Source organism: Centropristis striata, chromosome 6 (genome assembly GCF_030273125.1).
Source record: "Centropristis striata isolate RG_2023a ecotype Rhode Island chromosome 6, C.striata_1.0, whole genome shotgun sequence".
NCBI classification, from domain to species: Eukaryota; Metazoa; Chordata; class Actinopteri; order Perciformes; family Serranidae; genus Centropristis; species Centropristis striata.
Genome location: NC_081522.1, coordinates 14,027,339 through 14,054,287, shown reverse-complemented (window position 1 = coordinate 14,054,287; position 26,949 = coordinate 14,027,339). Strand labels below are relative to the sequence as shown.

At 41.3% G+C, this 26,949-nt stretch overlaps 1 protein-coding gene across 1 annotated transcript in view; it reads left to right on the top strand.

The window, feature by feature from the left end:
• igf1ra (insulin-like growth factor 1a receptor) overlaps positions 1-26,949 on the top strand; it is an 84,825-nt gene that overhangs the window by 46,570 nt on the left and 11,306 nt on the right. Inside the window, exons 3-19 of the mRNA XM_059334496.1 lie at positions 10,567-10,867; positions 11,814-11,950; positions 13,086-13,230; positions 14,019-14,227; positions 14,413-14,539; positions 15,593-15,828; positions 15,948-16,115; positions 16,344-16,548; positions 20,115-20,401; positions 20,524-20,666; positions 21,375-21,540; positions 21,668-21,770; positions 22,011-22,081; positions 22,698-22,927; positions 23,967-24,071; positions 24,891-25,050; positions 25,298-25,427. Coding sequence (XP_059190479.1) covers positions 10,567-10,867; positions 11,814-11,950; positions 13,086-13,230; positions 14,019-14,227; positions 14,413-14,539; positions 15,593-15,828; positions 15,948-16,115; positions 16,344-16,548; positions 20,115-20,401; positions 20,524-20,666; positions 21,375-21,540; positions 21,668-21,770; positions 22,011-22,081; positions 22,698-22,927; positions 23,967-24,071; positions 24,891-25,050; positions 25,298-25,427 — 2,923 coding nt within the window. The remainder of the gene's footprint in view (positions 1-10,566; positions 10,868-11,813; positions 11,951-13,085; positions 13,231-14,018; positions 14,228-14,412; positions 14,540-15,592; positions 15,829-15,947; positions 16,116-16,343; positions 16,549-20,114; positions 20,402-20,523; positions 20,667-21,374; positions 21,541-21,667; positions 21,771-22,010; positions 22,082-22,697; positions 22,928-23,966; positions 24,072-24,890; positions 25,051-25,297; positions 25,428-26,949) is intronic.

Below are 26,949 nucleotides of genomic sequence, written 5' to 3'. Positions count from 1 at the left end.
ACAACTGTCCCTGCTGAACCCACAGCCTGTCCTTTTTAAAGAACGAGCGCAGCCTCACAAAAAGGATACTGTGTGTACCCTCAAGAAACTCACTGTGAAAATGAAATTAAGTGGAGGAAAAAGGAAACCCTAAATCCAGATGTCATATTTGAAGTGGCTAATAGGACTGTACAGAACGTCAGGCTCCACTGAGGTGGCAGACACTGAGGCGTATATCCCAAAGAGAAGAGGAAGATGCACTGGAGAAATGGGCTGAGCAACGGCATTTCACCGCAGTCGCTCTGCGTGTGCCAACAGCCATCCACTGTCATCTGAAAGACAAGACTGCAGTCAGATGTACAGACAGAGACTGCAATGTAAGCAACGTATCCAGTTTGGTTACATGATCCTAAATATGACCCCCCGTATACACAAACACACACATGCAAACAAAGCCCTACTCACCCACATAAAATGTAACCAAACTTAACCATAATTTCAGGATTCACGGTCCACATGGCTATCAGCTCAGTAATCGACTAATGGCCTTCTCTGTGTTTGCAAAGCACTTCATTTTAACCTGGTAGGAATGCTTGCAATGAACACAAAGTTATCCTCATCAGCTTTTTAGCTCAAGGCAAATGTTACTGCGCTTAATCAGGATTAGGGCCTCCTTGAAGTCGTTGTGAAATGAAGATGTGTCATTTTGAATCCAGACATCGTGCCAGCAGGGAGAATGTATGCCGGACGGCGTGCCAGGACGAAGTCTGGGCACCGTGTGCCGCAAAGCTGCAGATGGTCATCTACAGAAATAGGCCTTGGCATGAGAACCACTACTATTCTGATGCTCTGATGATGATAGGCTGAACCAAGTTTGGGTATAGAGTAAAAATGTTACACTTAAGCGCTGCACATGGTTGCTTGCAACATTTCAGAGTCATGTTTACTGAAGTGCTGTAATGTTTGACGATCAACATTGATCCATATGGCTGGAGGTTCTCTCTGGGTAGCTGCCTGTCTGGGGACAGGTGGGTACACAGCCAGGTGTTTGACTGTGCCTGCAAACATCCAGCACCTGAGCTAAATGAAGCAGTAAGTTGTTCATTTTATGTTTACAGTTTGTTATGTTTCTCACCAGTGTTGCGTAGTGAGGTTTGTGTTTGATGGATACCATGTACAGTTGAGACATGTAACCAAGCATTAGTCTTCAGTGACTGAATTCATGGGTGTCTCCTGTACATTCAGGAGAGGGATTAGAGTGCGATGTGTTCGAGACTGAAGGGATGTGAGGGCTTGACACGCTCTCACTAACCCCAACCAGTCACCCAGCTAGCAAAACAGCCAGCCAACACATCTCGCCAGCCAGCACAGCACTGCCAGGAAACACACTGTATTTAATGAAGCAGATCTGGGAAGTCAGGTATTTTTAGAAGCCACTTTTAGTGAGAGGAAACACCTCAGAATCAGTGAAAAAAAAAACATTGCCTGAGTTCTCCCTGAAGTTGCATTTCCCATACTAATGCCATACTGCTTAGCTATGCAGCTTGTCACCTTCACTGCTTACAACAGATTTTTTTTGTGAATTTCATTAAACATTAAACCGGCAGTATTTTGATTTGCCCCTGCTGAATGGATTGATGGTCAAACTGCTGTTTTATTCTTCAAATGACCAAATCGGCATGAGAAATACAGCAGATAATACTTGCCATTAATTTTGCAATAAGAGTCATAGAGCAGGTATCTCTGCAATAACACTTGATTTAGATGTGTTGTTCAAACTGGAGCTGAAATGAAACCGTGCCATAAATTAATATGAGGGCTTAAAAAAAACCCAAGTCATGAGCGACTGTGAGTAAGTCCTCAGAGAAAGTTGGAGAGTTGCCTGAGGAGGAAGATTGCCGCAGAGACCCGTCTTTATGCTACAAATATGACTCCAGGGGTGCTTCTGTTGAGGGATGAACTGGGACTCTGGGATTTTTGGACTACTAGAGGTCGGGCCTGCAGGGAAGAAGTTCAGCTTGGGCCTCGGTTTAGTTCAAGGGTTTGACCCCATTCATCAGTTCTACACACAAACATTTGGATTCACTGTGAAGCATCTTTTAAAAAAAAAAATTCAAAGTGTGTTTAGTATTGCACTGTTACGAACCTTCATGCCAAATTTCTTCCTTCATCTTTCATTACATGAAATTAGAGCATATTCTTTTTATTATTCATTGATCTGCAGCTTATTTTTCCAATTTTTCTGTCTATAAAATTTCAGAAAAAATAACACAAATTGCCCACTGGAATTTCTCACGCAACCCCAGTTTCAAAGAAGTTGGGGCATTAGATATTTAATTGAACTATGTTCAAACTGATATTTTTGTTTTCTTTCTTTTTCTAAATTTGAGGCATTGTGTTTTTATTTACATTTTTTGCCCCAGCCCAACTTTTTATATATTCAGGGTTGTTGACCAAAGCAGCATCTTATTTTGCTGGTTTAATCCAACCAACAATCCAAAGCTCAAATATATATATTTTTTAATATTTTATTTTATTTTATTTTTTTTAACTTTTTCTTACCCATACAGTTAGGTTTTGGGGATTTTCTTTTTTTTATATTTATACACCATATTTATTCAACTATGAACCAGCAAGGATTTAAACATTTCACAATATTGGAATGATATTAGAATAATAATCCTCTCAGCTATACAGGAATTGCATCAAGAACTACTAGGATGAGATAAAAGGATATGCGGTTAAGATACCTCATGATTTTGGTTAATATTCGTGCTTGCCTACCCTCATATTACATGTTCTATCAATCAGATTGTGATGCATATTATTCAATTACATGCAATGAATTACTCCAATAATAGAACAGAATACTCATGTATATGTTTTCGTCATTGTTTTGGTTACTGTCTTAACGTGTCTTTAATAGCTTTCAGACCGTTCTCGACCTCTTCAGTGATAGAAACACAAAGTGTTTTCACATGTGACGCTGCTGCATACCTGTGTCCTGTTATTAAGTGTAATCAACAACAAAGCAACAACAACAACAGCAGCTGCCGATTGGTCCGAGGCCTGAGGCTAGAAGGAAGGGGTGTGTGTAATGTGTGTGTGTATGTGTGTGTTGTTGTGACTGAATGCGAGTGAGGGGAAATGCCACGCATGCCTGAACACACAGACCAGCACATAGTTGTGTGAAAAACACATTGCTGGTCTTTAGTGGGCATGGGAGTGGAAGAGACCCAGAAACACTGGGACAGGGTGGAGTGGGCTCACACACACCTTTGTGCACAGGACTGAACAGAGATTTAGCCAAGCTTTCCTGAGCCAGCTGTCTGCATGAGAAAATCACATCATGATGCTGTGCAGTGTTCCCGCTTCTGAAAAAAAAAACCCTCTGATCAGCAGAAAGGTCGATCTTGCCGAACATGCACAGCTCGACACACACTGTCTGAAAAGGTGAAAAACACCACTTCAGATTAGATCAGTCCATCCGGGCACTTGAAACTCTCTTGCTGTAGCGGTAAGACAGCGCTGGAATCTCTGATGCGGTTTGCCTTTGGCTGTGAGCAGAGGAAGCATCCTCTCTCTGGCCGTCTGGGCTGATGTGGTTTAAACAAGTGTCTGTAGTGATCCACTGGGGGCTCCCAGGGAGGATCGGGTTGCCGGATGAGGATGTGGCCTGATGGAGCTCAGGGAGCTGGGGGGGTCGGCCCCCGCGATCCGGGCTGCAGCAGCCCCTGATAGGCCTTCCGTCTGCTACTGTGCTTCTGTTCTGTTACCTTACTGTCTGCTACTGCTCTCAGCTCTGGTAACCTGAGCTCACCGGCCCTGACTCTGCACAGAGTGGGAGGCTTCTCATCCCCACAGTGCAGTGGATTACAGTAGTGTGCATTAGAGTGAATACTTTGGTAAATGGAGGTGATGTAGAGATAAATTTAATCATGTCCTAATGGAGCTATGGCCCCGTTTACATTGTAGAGCAAGGACAGGCAGCGTGATTGACACTTAACGTGCAGCTACAGTAACCTCTTTCAAAATAAGCAGTCACAGCAAAGTATGTTGTCGTTCTTATTTTCCTGTGCAAAAAAAGCACAATATTATCTTAACTATAATTATACTCTTGCATTTAAAATGTTTTACTTTCTGCATAATACCTTTCTTTTTCCACTCCAGTTTCCCACTCATGTTTTGATTTTTAGCTGATATTCCAGTTAAGGGTCAGCACTGTTTACAAGAATATTCTTACTAAGGCTTGTTGTTGAGTAAGCTGCGTCTGTTCAGGTTTTCCCGTAACTTATGGTTTCTCCGAAACTGTGGAAAAGCCATGCTTAATCACTATGGTTACGACTCCCCCTCCGAATGCCAGCTCAAGAGAGGACTTGTTTACCATCTCTGCTCCAGACTCAATAACATGTCAGTCATCGGGATTAGAACCTCCCCTGCCCACCTGCTATTGGTCCAGCAGATAGCTCCCAGTTTAACCCCCACCCTCCTCTTTCCAGACACCCTCCTCCCTGTTGTCCCTCCCCTCAAGCCCCACTGTGAATAATGAATGATTTCCCAACTGTCTGTCACGCTCTTATCTTCAATGACGCAGGGAAAACATACATCGCTTTGATATGTTATGAAGATTGAAACATTTCATCTTTCATTAGATCATTTTTTTACATCACACTACGGCTGGCATGTATGATTGGTTTGAAAAAATGACACCAGTTTACAAAATTCCTCATATTTTCACACCATACTTCATCTTCAGAGGCGGCAGTGTCCTGCTGGCTGTAAAGTGTCACCAGCCTCCCAATGTAAACAGTGTAGTAGTCACTTACACAGCATGCTCTCTAGCAAACGGGACATGACTTGCATTCAGATGAGGAGCATTGCTGCACTGCAATCCTCTTCCTCTCGAGCACCGACGTCCTTAATCAATAATGCTTTTTTGTTTTGGGAATCCAACTTTTGAACCCCCTCACCCATCCTCCTAACACACACACACACACACACACGCACACACACACTTCTCCAGACAGTGTTGAAATCTAGCCATCTTGTTATCAGATCGAAGCTGCTTTTTTTGTCGATACAGACTGTGAGGAAAGAGAAGGGGTAAGGTCTGGTTGACGGGTTCTGAGTCACTTGACCCCCCCCCATTGCATGCTGCGTTTTAAGAGAGCAAGGCCCGCCCAACGGAGAAATTAATTTGATACTTGCCCCCTCTTTTGTTTTACTGCAGTCTCCTATTTTTTCTGCCTGAAACTGGCACATGCATTCTTGCTTTATTTTATTTATTTGTTTATTTTTACAAAATTGATTTTGCACATATACACATATTTAAAAGACAATTACAGAAAAGGTTTTTTAATTTTGCAGGTGAGATTACAAGCTCATAAAGGCTTATAAAGATACCTCCTTAATATCAATAGGCATTCTTAAAATAGCACAAAAAGATAAAAAGAAATATTGCATAATTCCTCCAAGTTGCAAGACTAAGGTAGTATGAAATAAATTAAAATGTGCAATTTGCATAGATGTTTATGTTTGCAATCTAAGATGCATTACAATAAAATCCATGTGTTTATAAATGTTTTCTTATTTAAGTCCTTTTCTGGTTCTTTTTAATTAATCATAATCTAGATGTTGATTGTAGTGATGGAAGTAGTTTGTTCCAAAGAGATAGTCCTCTGTATTTTAATGAATATTGATTAAGGAAGTCCGACAACACAGACGACAAAAGTATTTAGAGTGTCTGAGAAGACTTTCGAAAGTGCTCATCTAGTCATGGGTTAGATGTACATATTTATCCATAAATACACAGGTCTGGGATATGACCACAGTGTAAACTCCTAAAGAGGAAGAGAAAAATCTGAATGTTCCGCTATATGTTCCTGCTTTTTTATCTCACTTGACACTTCCATGTTTGTTGCGAAAACAGCCTGCTCATCTTAGGTTTCCATTGCAATTCCCGAAGTAGTCATTGTGTTGTTGCAGCGGAACAAGGGATTAACATTCTCCCCCTTGAATCCTCTGTGGCCTGAAACATTCTGCACATTCTTTACATAGTCCGGCGATTGGAGGATACCTTTTAGAACAAAAAACAAACAGTGCAACAGTGCTAACCTATCGGTGATGCCTCTTCCTCGCTGCTGTACTCAGTGAAGCTGCTCAGACTGAGACTCCTCAGTGCCGACTGTTGCCTGGTTTACTATTGATAAAATGGACCCGACCACTCCACGTGTCGCAGTGCTCTGGTGAACAGCAGGGGCAGGCTGGTGGTTATGGTGTGTGACCTGACTGTTCAGGGAAAGAGCAGCAGGGAGGGGGTTGTGTAACTACAGTATGAGAGGAACAACATCATAAACCTCCCTACCCCCACTCCCAGCAGTTTGACTTATTTAAGACTGCAGCATCGGATCAATGTCAAAGTTTTTCTTTCTACACTTTGTTCACTGCAACACTTGCTTAATGTGATGCAGTGTGTACTTAAAGAGGATCAAATCCCAATGTGATGATTCTTCCAATTTATTCCTGCTCATATTAAACATCCACTCTGGGGAATACAAGGATGATAAGAGGAGCCCCTTGTTAGGCAGTCCCTTTCCTTTGAAGTAGTGGAAACCCACAATGCCCTGCATAGCTATGTGTAAAGAGCAGCAGCGTGGAAATAGGTCCGCATTAGGAGCATCTATAAATAGAGGATTGTATCCTTGATACCACGGGTTGTTTGGTCACACAGTGAAACCGGGTCGACTTATATGGATTTAAGTCAGCAACTCCCCCTCCCTCCGCTGTCTTCTGGCGGAAGGTATGCATGTTTGGAATTTCTCTTCATTGAGGAATCTGTTAAAATGATGTGGAAAGAAAGGGACCTCCTCCAATAAGGCTCATTAGAGTTTGCCTTGGCTGCCCCCTTTTGGTTGGATTCCAAGAAAATGAAGCCTCCCTGATGTTTCTCTCTCGCTTTTTTTTTTCTCCCTCTGCAAATGTGCAACACTGATCTGCCCGCTTTAAACACCCTAATGTCAGCATCATATTTCCAGTCAAATCACAGCTGTCATGTGAGAACCTGTGTGTCTTGGCGTTTGATGCTGTAGTTTTAAAAAAGATCTTTGCCGTTTGTTTTGGCCCGCTTCCAGAATAGTTAGATACACTATTCATGAAGTGCCGTAGAGCCAGTCAACGGACTCCTGGTGTGGCAGAGCATGTACGTAGTGTGAGTGGGAAGCTATACATAGTACAGAGGTCATAAAGCTAAATACTCTGCTTACTCATGCCAACATGAAAACACTTTTATGGCAGTAACTGCTGTGTAACTTCAAGGTCTGTCTTATCAGGGGATAATTATTGCAAATTCCTGAGGTACTGCAGTGTACTTATCAATGAATGTTCCCTACAGACTCCTAACACTGTCAGACAAATGATGTGTCATTCCTCGGACCTGCACTGTTTTTGGGTGAAAATGCTTTCGAAGTCTTTGCACCAATCTTGTTGTGAGAGGGTACAGTCACCTTTAACTAGATTCATTTATAAGCATGACTATATACGACTATGAGATCACTGAATGTACTTCTCCTTTTACTAAACAATAATAATTCATGTTTGATGTAATTTTCTGTTTGTGAGGCTGAGCAATTGATCAAATCTTGATCAAATTTTGGCTCCCAATAATTATGAAAGAGAGATAATAATAAAGTTGAACAAATGCATTATGCTTCCAAAGTCGCTGACTAATCCTGTTAAATAATTGTGATCTCAGTATTCATCAATAAATTGGGGAGACTTAATTGTTAAACGGAACATAATGAGAAATATATTTTTCTCTTATTATTTGTTTAAACTTTGTGTTGTGTTAAGTCTGTTTTTTTGTGCTTTTGTGTGGAACTTGGCCAGGACTGTTTTGAAAAAGACATTTTGAACCTCAATGGGAAATATCCTAATAAAATTAAGGTTAAATAAAAAAAAATATATGTTATAAGTCTGCTAAAAAGGATTAGACTTTCTTTTAGGAAATAGTCAGAGACGTTTGGTTTTTTTTTTCTGTTGTCATAGATTCCTGAAGGAATTTTCCAAACAGACCATTTCACCTCTTCTGCACTATTAGATTTGACTGAATGTGAGAAACAATGGCAAGTATTTGAGAATCTGTCAGGAGTGGGAATGATCATTCCCCTTCCCTTTGTGAGGAGAAACTGGAGTTGACACTGTGGGAGTGTGCGCTTCCTCTGCAGCATTACTGTAGTGCACCGTCACATTCTTAACCTACACAGATGTTTTTGTAAAGCAACATGAAATATTCATCAAGAGATTAGCTCAGCAGCCGGCTTCATTTACTTGACTGATTCACAAAGCGAAGCACCGATGCTCCGACACCCGCATTTAATTTAAAAGCAAATAAACAAGCAGAGCTCCTTTCCCTCCTTCGCTCTCTGGCGCACACACAAATATTCCAATACCAACATGCATGTGCACATGTCACACACACACACACACACACACACACACACACACACACACACACACACACATGCACACTTCATCATCCTGTAAAGGTATCTGCTATAAGGATGGCTGGAATTATGACACAATGAAGTAATATGTGCAGTGTCACAGTCTTGCAAAGCATAATAACGCACATGAAAGGGAGTGTTGAAATGTGTGTTTTGCTGTACTTTTGTCTGAGCGTGTATGATCGTGTGTGTGTGCACATTTCCTTCCAGCTCTGGCTTTGCACCAGGAGGCGGTTGCTAAGGAACCAGGAGTGCTGTTCTTCTTATTTCAGTTCAGTTCAGTGTAGTTCAGTTCAACTTTATTGCCCCTGTGGGGAAATTTGTCTTACAGGAATAACAAAGAGGATAACAATATATAGTGAACACTTAAGGCCTTAATACACAAACAACACAGACCTTTGCTGCCTCCACAATTTTTAATGTGCAACAAAAGACAAAAAAAAATACACATCTGTAACATATTCCCCCCAAAAACCCTAACCTTTGGACTTCCCAGAGCTGCTCCTTATGTAGACTGAGACTCCTCTAACAGTGAGCGATCATTAGCAGAAAGCACCTTGTCACCAGGCTTTTCACAATCATTCATACAACTTCATACACACTCCAGGTGCTTTTTCTATAGAGTGGACTCATCTGAATCTAGGACACCCCTGCCTGCAGTGTCTCGAAATTAGTTAGCACTAGGAATCATCTGCTTTCTCCCCTTTTACATCTGCTTTTCCAGAAGTGCCTCTCTATAAATAGGCTACAGTAAAAAATGCTTTTGAACATTGAACACAGACTCTTTTCATTTGCCATTTTCATCTCAGTCACTGTTTATTTAGTGCGAGGCCAATGAGATTTCCACGAGTAGTTGGTAAATCCACAAACAAGAACTGACCTCATTTTTGCCTCATTACCTGAATGAGTAACTTTTGTTAAAGTTTGGAATTTGGGAACATTTATTCTCTGGAGTTGAAGGCTGATATATTAACGCTCATTTTGTACAATCTGTTCAATAAATCTGACAAACCGTAAGGATGCCCAATCTGTCAAATGTCTGTCCCAAGCAGTGGGAAGCGGCTGCGTGTTATTGATAACATATTGTTATGGGTTTTGGTTTCGCAGTGATGCTCCGTAAACAGCGAGGAGCTTCTATTATTCATGTTGCTCAAGTTTAATTTGAAACACCCCACACAATAATGTTTCTGTCGATTTTTCTCACAGCCTTGAAGATGTTCAGTAGTTACTTTTTCGAGGCTGTAGTGATAGTGGGAGTAAGAGTTATGTCCGAGCTGCACACTTCTTCTTTTTCCAATATAGAAGAATATAAATGAAGAGATAATATATAGTGTTATTTGTCTCAACTATCCACTGGTAAACTTTGTTTTCAAAGATTTCTCCTTTTTTAAGTGGCTCTTTGGTTGCAGATTTGGTTTAGAGGCAGTGATAAATATGCTACCAGGAATTCTTTTTTGAAATTGCTGTCAAAGAATAGATGATACTATGTATGATCACTTTAAATGTGAGCATATCATTGTGAGGCCAGCTCTGTGTTTTACTAGAACAACAGATTTTTAACCCAGCTGTCCTCTTTGCTTGTTGCCATAACAGCCCACCTAATAAATACACTCCATGCTCCTCTTATATTTATTAGCTTTCTGATCTGTTAGCAGATACAACAACAGCATATCTTAATAATACGTTTTTAAGGGATTCTACATTTTTAAGATTTCGATTTTAAGATTTAATTACGTTATTAATCCCACAATGGGGAAATTCAACCTCTGCATTTAACCCATCCTTTTTTTTTTACACACAAGTGAACACACCATGCAAGTGGGGAGCTGTGTGTAGGGGGGTTAGGTGCCTTGCTCAAGGGCACTTCAGTCCTAGACCTGTCAGTACCGGGATTCGAACCGGCGACTCTCCAGTTACAAGCCCGATTCCTATCCTCTAGTCCACGGACTGCCCATTTACATCACATTTAAATCAAAATATGTGCTTTATGAGCTTTTTTGGTATCCTTTCCCCTTTATTATCCTTGACTTTGTGCCAAAATCCACCCAAACCTCACCCCATCCCCATCTCTCTCTGTCTCCTCCAGTATGCCCGGATCACTGCAAGCTGTCCTGTACGGACAAGGGGGAGTGTTGCCACAGCCAGTGCCTGGGCAGCTGTACTGAACCCAACAACGACATGGCCTGCTCCGGCTGCCTCCACTACTACCACGAGGGCCACTGTGTGCCAGACTGTCCCCCAGACACCTACAAGTTCGAGGGCTGGCGCTGCATCACCATGGAACTGTGCTCCCAAGTGCACCTGCAAGGTGACAATCACTTTGTCATCCACGGGGGAGAGTGTATCTTCGACTGCCCCTCTGGCTTCACACGCAACGAGACTAATCGGTAAAGACGTACCCTTCACTTCCAGTTTAGGTCCTGATGGTTTGGAAATGCCATGCCAGGTGGCACACTGAATGTAAAAGATATAAGAAAGAGCTCCTTAAAACATTTCAAATAATGTCTGAGATTTCTATATTTGAACACAATCGTGACCTGATCTTTTTCAAACAGAGAGCCAGAGGTTTTCCTGTTATTTCCTGGTTAATTTTTTTGTGAATAGCACTCAAGCACTGGTTTCTCTTCAGTATTCAGACACTAAAGGCACTTGTGTTCACTGTGTACTTTTGCATAATGAATTAATTTGCATAAAATATCCTTGAGCTAAACTTCACCTGGCCCTTCACAGGTTCCTTTCTTAAAGTAGGTCTCAAAGCTTGAATTGCTTAAGGTTAAGAGTATGTTGGACCATTAATGACTCATGTTTTTAGACTTATCAGACTGTTTAGAAAGGTGCCTTGTTCTCAACACTCACCATTAGATTTAACAGATTAATACTCAGAGGTTTTAAGAATAAACTAAGCTGAAACGTCCACTTGACATTTTCTTTGTTTGACATTCACCTAGAACAAGAATACTTCTTTGTGTGCAACTTTCCTCCCTGTTTTGTCTCGTCAATTCCCAAACTTTCCATGGCTGCTCTCTGCTGCTGTATAGTTTTTGGCCATACCACTGCTGTTTTGTCTCTGAGGTCAACACAGTGAGTCATTCTCTCACGAAACAAGAGTTCACATGAGGGCCCATAAAAGATTAAACTCTCTGTGTAAGAGGTGACCTTGTTATCATGCAGTGAATTTATTTGCCTGAATCCTTTGGAATGCTTGGGAGCTAGGGAGTGGACAAATGATTTCAGGGTGAGGTAGAAAAAGTTCACATAAGATTTTTCTCATTCTCTGACAGTTCTTACTTTTTTTTTCTCCTTCTGCTTTCCCTCTGCTTATGCTGTAAACAGTATGTTATGCAATGCCTGCAATGGCCCGTGCGATAAGCCCTGCACACCTCGTGTCATCGACTCTGTGGATGCTGCTCAGTCCCTGAAGGACTGCACCGTCGTCGAAGGCAACCTGGACATCAACATCCGCCATGGAAGTGAGTGCAAATAGAAGCACAGTGCTTTTAACGCCACATATACTGTAAATGCTGCAGTGTAACTAAACTTAGTAGATGACACTAGCCAAGAGACCCCTTACAAGATAGAGAATACACTTCTTTGGTCTAAGTTATGTGAAAGAACAGCAAAAAAGAGATGTATTAGAACAGTATCGGACATGTATTAGAATATGTGCACCATCTCAACACAGAATACCATTAAACCAATGCAAATTACACGATTCAGTTAGCTGAAAGTGACACTGTACCCTTAAAATATCTAAGGCAAATCGAGGGAGAAAATGGATAATTTGAAGTGCATTTCAGAACATACACACGAACAACCCTGATTCTAAAACAAAAGAAAAAGTTTGGACTCCGTCTAAAACATAGTTTGAGCATTACATATCTTGTCTTTGTAGTGCATTCAACTGAATGTAGGAAACGAAGGATTTGTAAATCACCGCATTCAGTTTTCATTGGATTTCTCACAGCGACATTTTTGGAATTAGGGTCGTATCAAGAGAAGAATTAATTCTAACTTTTAGTGCGTGCATAGGCATAAGTAAAATGTGGATTCTGTTTTTTTAAATGGTAAGCAATGCGTTAGTTCCTTTATTACATTGTAATCTATTTTAGATTTAAGAATAAAATGATGGCAGACTGCAATGGACACCACTTTGAGAATCACTGCACCAGACAACACTACACAAAATATGATCTACAACAACAGTCTTGTACTGACTCCAGTACAGTATTCACTTTACTACACCATGTTGCTCTTGACTGCCCAGCAAATATTATGATTACTGAGACAGATAACGTTGAAGGGCCTGGTGGTCTAAGCTGCTGGGATTCGCAGTGAGGGCCACAAAATCAAGATTACATCTGCTTCCTGCACTCTAACCTAATTATCACATTATGCTTTAATGCTGTTTATTTGCTCAGTTGACAGGGCGGCTCACAAGCTAATCTCCACATATGATAAAGCTTATACAACTTAGTGCTCATTGGGATATTTGCATTAAAAGCTCGAGTGTTGTAGTAGCAGCAGAGATCCCTGTGGATTTGTTTCTGTAATGTGGCTCTCATATGCTGTTTTGTGTGTATGTGTGTGTTCATCCACTGTCCCCAGTTAACATAGCGTCTGAGCTGGAGAGCTTCATGGGATTGATTCAGAAAGTGACGGGCTATGTGAAGATTCGACACTCCCACGCAATTGGCTCGCTGTCCTTCCTCAAGAGCCTGCGTTACATCGATGGGCAGGAACTCATCGACAAGTATGTCTGCGCTGTTGTCTGCACTTTGTTGTCTGTGAATGTGTGCATGCTTGTGTGCGGCGACTGAGGGAATTAGAGGACACGAGCAGACCGCAGCCTAGCAGGGAGGTTGCCGGCAACATATCATTGAAGTTACATAAATGTCAGAATGACTCCCTGTTGAATGAGTGTCTGCCCTGGATGGCGGATGTGTACATTAACGTAAATGTATGAATCAAAATATAACAGAGACTAGTGTATTGCAGTATAATTTTAGAAATGATTAATGCGAACAGGCTAGATGAGTTAGTGCGCCTACAAAGCCAAATGGAAAGTTTTAGGTCCATCAAACTGTGATATCAGCACTAGTCTTAGATATGGGAGAAAGTTTTTTTGGAAATGGCCAAAGGGGTCATGGGAAATCCTGTCGCCCTTCTTGTTGTCGTTTCTCCCAGGGTAAAGTTTCACTCAGAGGCATGCCGTTGAGTACGATAGACATTCCTGTCCCTCTGGAGGTGTTCTGCTGTGTTACTGACTGCTGGGGCTCAGGGTGTCAGCACACCACTGTTTCTGTGTCATGTCCTGCTCTGTACAAAGCCGAGCTCATTGTTAGACAGACCACAAACCTGACCTCATGTGATGTTCACCTATTTTAGAGCTTAATGCTGCCACCAGGTGGCAAGACAGTTTCTTTTTAACCATGTTAATGCCAACTCCAGCTCCCATGAAACATGTTAACATGAGAAAAAAAGTTTTGTTGATCTGCGTGTGATGGTTGTAATCTTCTCTTGTTCTCCTTCCATTATCAGCATGTATTCCTTCTCCGCTATCAACAACCATCACCTGCAGTACCTGTGGGACTGGAGTCAGCACAACCTGACTATCGGGAAAGGTCGTCTCTTCTTTCGTTTAAACCCCAAGCTCTGCATGTCTGAGATCCACACTATGTGGGAGAAGACAGGCATTACTGTGAAGCCAGAGGAGGGAGATTTCCGTAACAATGGTGAAAGTGCCAGCTGTGAGTATATTCACAAAAACTGTGACAGATTGATCCACATTCCGCTGTGATTAATCTTTAAAAAGAAAAGAATCCATTCTGTGCATTTGTTTTACAGTCCTTCACTGTGTTGAACAATAAAAAGCCATGATTTGTCGTTTTAAATTTGTATGTGTCTAAATTTGGGTCCTGCTCTGTCGCAACAGGTGAAAGCCATATCTTGAAGTTCAAGTCTAACATCACATCAAGCCATGCCATCAGGCTGACGTGGGAGCGATACCGGCCGCCGGACTACGACAACCTTATCAGCTTCATTGTCTACTACAAGGAGTCGTGAGTACTCAGAAGACAACAACTTATTATCTTTTATAGCACACTATCATAATATGAAATTAACTCTACAATGAGGCCAAGTTGGTATGGATGAAGGGGTGTTTTTATTGTTTTGGACATTCAAGTCAGAACTGAAAGGACTGGTTTGGATTTTTTGATTTGGGGTTGTATGAGGTATTTATCAACCATCAGCTCCTGTTTTCTGCGAGGTAAAATGACTGTTTTCGTAAATGGAGTCTGGTGGCTTTGGCAAGAGCGTAGATAACTGCTTAAGTTCCCCTTGTGTTAACTTAAAAAGGGCTGTCCAACATCAAGGTATAGTTGTGAAAATATCTTAAATATTGTATAAACTTTAAGTGATACAGATTCTTGGCTAAAATAAATTTTGCTGCTGCCCCTGTTAGCATCCGTTAGCCGGTCCTTCGGCCTACTTCTCTAAACTCTTGCAGCTCAGGCGTGCTGACCACTGTCTGCTGTAGGAAATACATTAACTATAGATACTTATGCCATACAACCCCGCTTCAGTTAATCTTCTTTTATGTTTTAAACTTAAAATTCCACTCAAAATCTGAGCTTTTTAATGCAAAAACAAAATCAATGATGATCTGTCTGATTTTGCATATTTTACCCCAGTCAATAAGTTAATAATAGTTTAAAAACAATTTTCCAAGACAAAGTCTGAACTCATTTCCTGCCTTTGAGGCCCTCTGATTTCAAATGACCAACAGAAGATTTCCTCTACTGTAATACAAACAACCAAACCTCATATTCACAACAGCCATGTGTGATTATTGTTTAAAATCTGGGTTTCATTACCTGTCAGATTTTCTCATTGAACATGTACAAAACGAAACAAAGGCTGCCTCGGAGGTAGGTAATCAGTCAAAGTATGTATGGTATGCTTTGAAAATGGATTGCGAAAATATGCAAAACCCTTGCCAAAGATGAATTATCTTCAAACATGACCTTGAATGGGTTTTTTTTTCATACCAACAATCAATTTTAATAGGAATAGATGTCATCTCACACAGCTGTGTTATGTGTCTTCACCAGGCCTTTCCAGAACATCACAGGGTTTGATGGGCAGGACGGCTGTGGCTCAAACAGCTGGCACATGGTGGATGTGGATCTCCCTCAGGATGAAAACATTGACCCAAAAGTCAGTCTTCAACACCTTAAGCCCTGGACCCAGTACGCTATTTTTGTTAAGCTCATTACCTTGCAGGTGAAGGAAAAACACATTAAAGGAGCAAAGACTGATATAATCTACATTCGCACACGTCCATCACGTAAGTCTGACCATCAGTCTGCTGATACCAACATATTATGTCTAATTCTGTGTATCAATTATTTGTTATTCTCAGTTATTACTGTGCAATATTTAAATGTGATTTTGGCCCTATTTCAGTGCCATCTATGCCCAAAGATGCCCGCTCATTTGCCAACTCTTCAACCAGGCTGATGGTGAAGTGGTCACCTCCAGCTTTTCCAAACGGGAATCTGACCTACTACCTAGTCCGCTGGCAGCGCCAGCCTGAAGACAGAGAGCTCTACCAACATAACTACTGCTCCAAAGGTGTGTGTTAATCATTCTACCAAACAATGTTGTTTGTCTGTGTACGTTGTCATTTGAAGAAATCATCAGTTTATTTGTTTTCTTGTCAAATCTTCTCATCTTACCCAACTTTTCCTTTAACATTGAAACATAAATCTGAGCAGGAAATGTTTAAATAAATATATTATAAACTGCCGCTTTGATAATACAGAATGCTTCCAGTTGCTAAACACTCTTTTTCTAAAACAGAACTGAAGATCCCGAAGCGTATGCCAGCCACAGGGCTCATGGACCCAGAGGACACCAAGCCCACGAAGTCGGACCTGGCAGGGTCAGAGAAAGGCACATGCTGTGCTTGCCAGAAGACGCCTGAAGAGAAAAACCGTGAGATAGATGACCGCGTCTTCTTTAAAATCTTCGAGAACTTCCTCCACAATGCCATCTTTCTTCCGAGGTACAGTAAGCCACAGGCGTAGTGGAGATATAATATCAGCCTCTTTAAACTCTTTACAGCTCCTGCTCTGTGCCTCCTTTCATTCTGTGGAGATGGCCATCAAAGAGCTGAACTTGTTTGCCTTGATGGGTCAAAATGAGGAATGAGGTGGCGTCCCGGGCGTAATGGCTCCTCTGTGGAGATGACAGGAGCCAAGCATGGGGGCGTAGATGGACCTGACGGGGGCTGAGCCGGCCCGCTGGGCTCGGCCCTTTTGTCAGTCGGTGCAGATGAGGAGACATGCTGAGTAGGATCCAAAGCCTTCCTAGCACTCTTGTGGCTTTATGTTGCCGTGGCAACGGTGGCACGGGGATGTTAGGACCTAGCAGGCAGCAATTTAGGCAACACAAACAAACCCAGGAGAGAGATGTGATTAAGGAGTCTGAAGGGCCTAGTTTGGCTGCACACTCGTAGCTGCTTAGGCTTTTGTTCCCCACAATAGGGACTGACATCTGTGTTGTGTTATCATTTAACTTGCTCGTGGCGAAGGATGTTTCACTGTTTCAAAGACTCCCGCTCCGTTCTCCTCCCACAGTCCTTTATTCTCATATAGGCAGTCACATACACTCTGTGTGTTTGTGAATTGGTGCTGTAACACTCCATCTCCTACATCCATCACAGTGAAATATGGAGACCTTTGATATACTTGTTGCTTCCCACTAAGAACACTCAGCAGGTATCTTATAAATCCATAGCTTTAAACGATTCCTCTGAGCCTCCAAAGTTCATTCATTCAAACAGCGCTACGGTGCCCTTCTCTTTTCCTCCGCAACGCTCTTGTGGAATTGGATCGATATGTCTTTGGAGGAAGAATAATAAAACAGCTTTCTGTTGTAATTGAACTCATATCTGCACCCCCACCATCCCCCAACCTCCCTCCCTTTCTCTGGCTGTGTTGATTTGTTATAGTATAGCTGTCTAGGAAACAAGCGGATGGCAGGTCCCGGGCCTGCAGCGAAGGGCTCAGCCTGTGAATGCACAGACTCTCCACTGTAACAGAGCCAGCATTATTACAAACCACTCCAGGGAAAGGGCTCAAAAACTTGGGAGGTTTTTTCAAAAGTTCAGGGTTTAGACCCAGGGTGAGGGGAAAGAGGGCGGGCGAAAACAGAAACAGAAAGAAGAGGAAATGTTTTCCATTCTGTCCCCCTCCACTCGGCACTCCACTCTCCTCCTCCCCTTGCACGCTCTCTTTGTCCGGGACTTTTCTCTTTTTTTTTTTTTTTCTGGAGCGAGACAGCTGCCAGGAAATGTACAGTGAATCCATCTGGAATTTAAATGAATGAGGGAAGAGCCCCATCAGTGATAGAAGACAAACAGAAAGTAAGGAAGGCAGACTGATTCAGTAAAGGAGAGGGAGGGTGGCTGTTTAGTAGACCTTGTGGTATGATCCAAAACCTGCTATCGGCTGGCTTGAGCATACTATAATTGCTTGCTGCTGGAAACTCATGATGAAAAAACATACTAGATAAATCTATAAAGACTTCCTGGAGGTAACCTCTTCCTCTATCGGATCCAGAGATTTGGGACGGCAGTATGTGTTGCTGCAGTAGTTAAGGCCAAATGCTAATAATGTGCCCTACTCGCCACAGACTGAATGCGTAGCCATGGCTATCCTCTCCGGATTCCATTGCGTAAAAGGTATATCTTTTTTTAGCGGGTGAGGTCAGGACACTAACTGTAGTAACTCACTAGTTATAAGGTCATGCTTTAGTCAGCTGAGGAGCCTTCTCACAGTGTTAGGCCTGCCCTGTTTAACCCCAACACTGTAATTGCACATACAGGAATAGGATCCTTTTGCTTTCATCTGGCCACTCAGAGAGGTTTTTCTGTCTCTCTTTCTCTTGTTCTATCACTTTAAACACAGCATAGTTCAAGATTTATTAGTGCAAATCTGCATCATCCGGTCAAGAACTCTCCTGTCGGTTTCATATATTTTTTTTAATGTATTTTTCAGTAGCAGTTTTTTTTAAATGTGTGTGCTAAATTTGGACCATACCGCACCAGTTATAACTGTCAAAGAGGAATGTTGACATGTCAGTGCGACTAGTCTTTCCCACGGATCTGTCTGTGTCTGTGTAGGTGTATGTCTGCTCAGACACAAAAGGTACTCCACTGTAGCTTTGCTCAGTTACAGGTCTGAGTTTAGTATTTTATTTCTCCTGGTAGAGCTAAAACAATTGGTCAAGCAACAGAAATAATTTAAAGCAATTATTAAAGAAAATGGCCATAGAAGCTTCTTAATAGTGATGATTTGCTGCTGTTTTGTCTCATTTGATGGTAAATTGAATATTTTTAGGTTTGGGGCATTGGGCGGCAAAGCAAGCACCTTTTAGGCATCACCTAGAATTTAAGGCAGTTGTGATGGGCATTATTTACATGTTATGGATAAAATAATGAATTGATAGGAGTGTAGTGATACACAGGTGTAGTGTAGTGGTATACAGGGTTCCCATCTCATTACACTTGTATTTCGAATGTAATTTAATTACCAAAAAGGGGCAAAAATGCACAATTAACAAAGTAAAAAAAGAAAATTTGGCTGTGAGCACAGTTATTGTTCTTTTTTCTAATGTTCTATAGATATAGTGATAACATCAGTATTGTCAAATAGACAAAATATTTTTTAGCTGCAGCCCTCACTCACGGTATACAGTTTGAATTATGTTTAAGCTGTTTAATTTGCTTCAATAAAAACCTAGCCACCTGTCTTCATTACTTGTCCAAACAACCTTTGAACATGTTTTACCTTTCAAGAGCCATAAAAAGCTCCATATCACCTGCTGTCAATACAGCTTTCACTTTCCAACTCAGTCAGAGTCTCTTCTTTTCTTTGTCCGTCTGTCTCAGCTGACTACTCTGTTAGGTCTCACAGGTAACTACTGTAGGTAAGGTGCCCTGTCTCGTGTGTTGTGCTTCTGCTGCTGCTACAGTTGCAGCTGCCAGCGCCTGTTTGTCCTCAATAACGATGTCCAGCTTCAGGCGGCTCTGCAGCTTATCATCTGCACTATGGGACCACATGCATTCACTGCAGTGCGCTCGGTTTGGCCACTGAGAATTGGTCATTATGATTGAACCGTTTAGTTCAGAATGCCAGTGCCACAAAGACATAATCCATATTTTCAGCAATGTCAGCTGTTTTCCCTTTTAGACTTCTTCTTGGTTGAGTGGGATATGGTGGACAGAAAGTTGTTGTTTTTTCTTACTGTAGAAAAAAATGTTCTATGTGTCTGTCTTTTTTTCTGTTTCTCTTTGTGTCCACCTCATTGTGATCTGTCTGACCTCATCCTTCCACACAGCTCCACAGGGAGAAGTATGCAGCATCTGGACACACACACACACACGTGGCCCACCCGGTTCAGCGAGATACTTCAGCTTGCTGAACTGCTTTTGGGAGTTGTAATCCTACAATTATTTGTTGGAATAGGATTTTCAGGACATACTCTGCACCTATTTGTCTTTAATTATGATAACAGCGCCCACTATAAATCAACTCCCCTAATGCTGTTGCATCTTTTGTATTTCAGACCTCCAGATCGCCGGCGTAGAGATGTTTTTGGCGTGGCGAACAACACACTACTGCATGACGGTGCTGGTAGGGGGAACACCACCATCGACGTGGCGGATAACAGTACAGATGGCATTCCTCCTATCAAGGAGTACCCTTTCTCAGAGGGCAAGAGTACAACAGATTATTTAGAGATTCCCAACCTGCGGCCCTTCACTGTCTACCGCATTGACATCCATGCATGTAACGAGGAGGTGGGGCGATGCAGTGCTGGAGCCTTCGTCTTCGCCAGGACCAAACCTGCAGGTTAGAGAGTGACCTGGATACATAGTATGATGGAAATCTAGCCAAGTATGCTGCAACACCTCTTCCAGTGTGTGTTACGCATGTGCTTGTTGTAATCTGTGTTGTCTGTTTGTGTCTCCCAGTCAAAGCAGATGACATCCCCGGAAAGGTGATCGTTGAGAGGAGTGACAAGGTTGAAGGTTGTGTGGTGCTGCGCTGGCCAGAGCCCGCCATGCCCAACGGACTCATCCTGACGTATGATATCAAGTTCCGTCTGGGGAACGAGGTGAGCCAGACTGGGTTTAATTAAAGATCCCCTCAGATTTGTTTTAAGATGTATCAAAATACAAAAGATAAGCACACATGAGCACAAATACTTACCGCCATCAGCAGATGGATGTAAAATCCATGTCAAAACTCATACATCGTTCTGCATAGGGAAGCTCAAACATCAAGTGACAACAGGCAAAAGATATTTTTGAGACCTTAAAAGTGATAAATCTTTTCTTTGTCATTATAGTCTCTGTATTTTTGATGTACCATAAGTGTTACCATGTGTATGAAACAGCAGATATGTTGAATATGATTCTGTACACGATTGTGAATGAAACTTAAATAAAAACTAAGTTAAAAAAAAAAAAAGTGATAAATCTGATAGGCCACATATTGGCTTAAACACACAGAAAAAAATGTCATGCACCAAACTTGACCTCAGACCGTGATTGCTCACTGTCTTTCAAACTGTGTTTAACACATTAAACAGGAAGGCATCCAGGCTTTCAAAATCTAAGTAATCAAACCAGGAAGGAAATATTAAAATTATTTTACTACAGTGGCTAGCCATTGAGGTTTTCGTCAGGGCTTTTTAACAAACAGATATTGCATTTTTTCCCCCCAATCTGTTCTTTTTCTTTTACTTATCTACAATCTAACATTCAAGTCAATCTATTATCTCTTTTTCGTAGTAACCACAATGTGTTTTTTTTCCTTCCAGCCTGAGAAGCACGAGTGTGTGTCGCGGCATCAGTACCGCGAGCACCAAGGAGCCCGGCTAACCAACCTGGGCTCAGGGAATTACTCTGCTCGCGTGCAAGCTGTTTCTCTAGCAGGGAACGGCTCCTGGACGGAGAGTGTGTTTTTCTACGTGCCTCCACCCAAAAGTAATGCACCATTACTCTTGCATTAAATAGGGTCTATTGACAATTATTCCTGACTAATTTAAAGTACATCGGGAATGACACCTTTAGTCAGAACTGATCATTTTTATTTTTCTGTTCTGTGTTGCAGGAGATGATGGTGTAACATTCTACTTGGTCATCATTATTCCCATCTTAGTGACACTTTTCATTGCCGGCCTCACCACTCTTCTCTTCTTTGTGAATAAAAAGAGGCGAGTATCTTTATGAGCAGTTTTCCACGTTGCCAGACGAAGTCTCTTGATAATGTTGTTCTGCATCGCTATGCTCATTAAACTTAATGACCAGTGTGATGTTAATTAGAGTTAATAGGTGTTGTTTTCATTAACATTCCCCTGTGGTTGGTATAGAGTAGAGTTTACATAGAGAATTATACATATGATCCACAATCAAAGTTTCCTGCTGACTAACTTGTGCTGTCTTTGTGTCAACAGGAATAGCGACAGATTGGGGAATGGAGTCCTTTATGCTTCTGTCAATCCTGAATACTTCAATGCTGCTGAGAGTAAGAATGTGCAACATCTTTCATTTCATTTCTTCTCTCTTATCTAGAGCCCAACTGATTTTTGAGACCGATGCTGATACTGATATTAGAAGGGGAAAATTCCTCGATAATCGATATGGTGGTCGATATAGTAATTTTTTGAGCTGGAATGAAAAAATAGACCTTGTATGTAGATGGTGCACCAATTTTCCACCACTCTGCAAATGTACCCAGAGAGCAACTTTCTCAAACATAAAACTATATTAGATAATATATAACATAGTTATACACTATTATACATCAAGAAAACAATGTATTACATTGTCAGCCATTCTTTAAATTCTAACTAAGACAATACATAATAATTAGGAATAAAATGAAGTTTCAGTCAATCTCTAAAAAATGAATAGCTATCACCATTTCTAAATCACGCCAAGCAACATGTTCTGCGTTATTTATTATGTAAAATAGTTTTCATAATGGCACATACGGGACAGCAAATTCACTGATACAGATAGGCCTTTGATAGGCCAGTATCGGCCAAAAATATCTGTCAAACAATATATCTGTCGGGCTCTACTCTTATGTGTTGCTGCGTGTTCGTGTTGTTGACCTACTGTCCCCTGTGTTGTGCCAGTGTATGTCCCGGATGAGTGGGAGGTGGCCAGGGAGAAGATCACGATGCACAAGGAGCTGGGCCAGGGCTCCTTCGGCATGGTGTACGAAGGCATCGCCAAGGGAGTGGTGAAGGACGAACCTGATACACGAGTGGCCATCAAGACGGTCAATGAGTCGGCCAGCATGAGGGAGCGCATTGATTTTCTGAACGAAGCCTCTGTCATGAAGGAGTTCAACTGTCACCATGTGGTAAGATGAACACAGCAGAAAATGGTACCAAAAGATCCTGTAGTTAATGTAGATGAAGTATAACAGTGTGGCTTAAAATAAACCAACACAATTACGTTGAACCCAGTTGCAAGGAAGTTGTTCTCGATTATCATCATTTCCTAATTAATCTGCATAGATGCAGAGAGAAAGGTGTCAGCAGGTCACGAGCACTGAACACACTGTGCTTGTCTTTACTCAGGCAGCTACAGCCTGAGGCAGTGTTTAGCCTCCTGGAGATTGTGTAGATTCTCTCATCAGCGTGATCACAGCCTCATTAACTACGTTAAACGGATGTGTTAAAGATTTTCCCATTGGAAAGCTGCTGTTACAACCTTTTTTATCAAGACTGGCTGCTATAAAGCTAAACACTCTATTATTCAATTCAATTTGTATGATTTATGAGGAATGGATTTTTTTACAATCTTCAAAAGCAAGTTAAAGACAAAGGTGTTTTTTTTGGAATATGAACAGTTTGCTTATAAGCTAGAGTGCCTCTGAGGTAATAGACTGTCTATCTTACTATCTCCTAATTAACTTAATAAAATGAACCCTATACTGATCTTTGTAGTTTATTGTTTTTGCAGTTAGTATACAAGAAATCAACTGTTTAATACTAACAGGATGATGATTCAATGCATGCACCGTCAATCAGACTGACTTTTGACAGCCACTTCGAGTTAAACTTCACAGAAAGAAAGTCAGATGTCTTCCAAATAATGTAATCATAGTCATTTTTTGTTTTCTGAGGTATTCCTGGAGCTGTTTCACCACCATCTGTAGTTAAATTTGTCCCAGCTGCGAGGAGCTCCTTCATTCCCTTTGTGCATTGCATTGTGGGAGAATCATGTCCTCAAACAGCACACTCAAAAATGTTTTTTGAGATGATTACTGACTGTTTGGAGGATACTTTACATGTCTCTGAACAGACATAACATATTCAAAACCTGCTTAGATTTACTGTGTTCTATGGGTTTGAAACTTTCGACCTCTGACCTTTGCTGCATTGTGATTGGTGTAGGTGCGGCTGCTGGGCGTAGTCTCTCAGGGACAGCCAACCTTGGTGATTATGGAGCTGATGACCCGTGGAGATCTCAAGAGCTACCTGCGCTCTCTGCGCAAAGAAGTAAGCAGCTTTTCCTTCTCTCTCGCTCTCTCTCACACACACACACGCGCACACAGAAAGGTAGAATGTAACTCAAATAATGCACTGAAGTACAATTTTGAGGTACTTTCTACTTGACTACATCTCAGAAGGAAATACTTTACTTTTTACTTCACTGCATGTGTTTGACAGATGTAGTTAATCAGTTTGAAATGGAGATATTTGCATGCAAAACATAAAAGTATACAAGAACAGCTGAAACAATTAGTGAAATTAATTGCCAACTTAAAAAAACAAAATGTTTTAAAATAATTTTAAGGACACTTTCCACTTTCACTCAACTGCATATCAGCTAAAAATGTACTTCACTGCATTAAGCTGGTAGCTTTATGAAAATTAAGATTTTTGCACACTTGTACTTGTGTGCAACTTTTGGATTTGTACACCTGAAACAATTATTTATTGGCAGTTATTTTGATCGTTTGGTCATTTTCATTTACGAACATTTCATGGTTCCAGCTAAAAAAATTAAACCACAAGAAATAATACAGTGAACAGTAATACTTCACTACATTTTTCTGATTATGCTTGTATACTTTTAATTTAGTAACATTTTCATAGCACTTATAACAGAGGATTTTTACAGTGATGGTATGACAACATGCATGTGAATGCATACACACATCCTTTCCCCGTTTTCTTGTCTTTCTCCCACACCCACGTGCACCTTTCCACACATAGCATCCATCCGTCACACTGTAATACAGTAACCAGTGTCCACTGTTCTAGCTGACTGACCGTGTTTTTTTAATGCTTTTTACTCTCTTGCTTCATCCCCAGAACACCAACAGCCAGGTCTTACCCCCGCTCAAAAAGATGATCCAGATGGCAGGGGAAATCGCCGACGGCATGTCGTACCTAAATGCCAACAAATTTGTCCACAGAGATCTGGCTGCCAGGAACTGCATGGTAGCTGAGGACTTCACTGTGAAGATTGGAGGTAAGTCAAGTTAATGCGTCGCCTTCAGCCTCCCCTGCTTGCTCAATTCTGAACCCACTCTACCAGCCTCGAAAATAAGTGTTTGGATTTCAGTGAGTGCCTGAGGCAGTGGAGTCTTAATGTAGATGGACGGAGGGAGGGAGGAGGTGAGGGAATGGATGAGCTCTCAGGAGCTTCCTCTCCCACACAGAATGACTGATGTTCAGTGGCTTCCCCAACCTCTGTTTTAATTTTTTTCTTTCCTCAGATTTTGGCATGACCAGAGATATTTATGAGACGGATTACTACCGAAAAGGAGGGAAGGGCCTGCTGCCTGTCCGCTGGATGTCTCCAGAGTCGCTGAAAGATGGCGTGTTCACTACAACATCTGATGTCTGGTATGAGAACACATCATTCTCTTACACACACTCACAATCCTGCATTATGCATGTATAAACCTGCCCTAATCCAGGGGGCTTGCAAAGTATTCCAGAAATGTCTACATATTGTGCATGTGGATACGCTGAAAACTTTCAAGCTGTGTAGAGTCAAAACTATAAAAACATATATATCACTTCAGGGGCCATACTCCGAACAACATTCTTCACTTAACAGTTCAAACATGCATTTCCTCCCCTCTATCCTCTCTGTGTATGCTATGACAGCTACTACTTCCAAAACCATCACAATCCTTTGGTTTCCAGCTGGCCCTCTGGAAATTCCTCTCTCAATGAGAAGAATATAGAACTTTTTTTTTTAAAATTCTTTTACTGAAACCTTTTTTTATGCCATCTTAGAGTTAAAATCTCAGTTTACAGTTGTGCTACATGATTTTATCCAGAGTGTTATTGTTCCAAATACAAGTGTTTACTAGCTCTCTTGCAAGTTTTTGTTTCCCAACTCAAAATGTCCCACGGGTCAGTCCCTAAGAGTGGGCTTAAACTGCTCCAGATGTTCCCAAATGAGAGGTTGCAGTGCCAGCACAAACCCACCTCCACATTTGCGTTCTCTATCTTCCTCTTTGATGTTGCACAGATGAGGTTTAGCGTAAGACGAACCCATTATGGGCTCCTCAGGAATCCACAAGTAGGTGACTTTTATTTTGTTGATTGAGAAAAGCTGTCTGAATGCGGTTCTGTCCGTCTGCGCGAGCCTTTTTCAGCCACTTATATGCAGTGTTGTAATAAGGCTGCTTAAGAGTCTGTTGAATGTACTCTCTCAACTCACGCCAGTTGTGAAATTATGACTAGCAAGAGTGAACAAATATTGTGGTCTTTGTTGGTCAAGTTAAGAATTTTCTCCATGAATAGTTTCATAGGAATCTCAGTGCAAGGTAGCTTGAGTTTAAACTGAGGTGACGTTAACTGTACTGTAAATACTTTATACTGAGGCCGGCACTGCTGTAATGACATCATTGTGATTCGCTGACTGGCACACTGATACACAGCGTACACAGCTTACATTACTCTTAGGTTTTAGGTTTACCATGATGTAGATAACATAGGGGAGAAGTATCTGCTGGGTGCTGCTTCTCTCATATCATTATGCAACTTCCTCTGCACAGTCAATGTTGTCAGGTTACTCATGCTCTGAACATTACATGTTACTTAACAGGTCACTTAAATATTCTAGATAGTCATGCCCAACTTTTCTTTAGGATATACCCCTGCATCAACATGTGTGAGGTTCTAAATATGTTAATTTAAATTAATCATTAATTTGATATTATTTAACTGAGTCAGTAACTTCTTAAAATCCACTTTTATAGACTTTTTCCATCTTACTTTTTAATTCTATTCTATTCTCTATATAGTCATCCTTTTTACTTTTTCATTCTGTTCTTATCACTTTATTAGTTTTCCTTGATATCTGAGATTGTCTTGTAATTGATCCTATGCTCTTTTATCATGTTTATGTAAG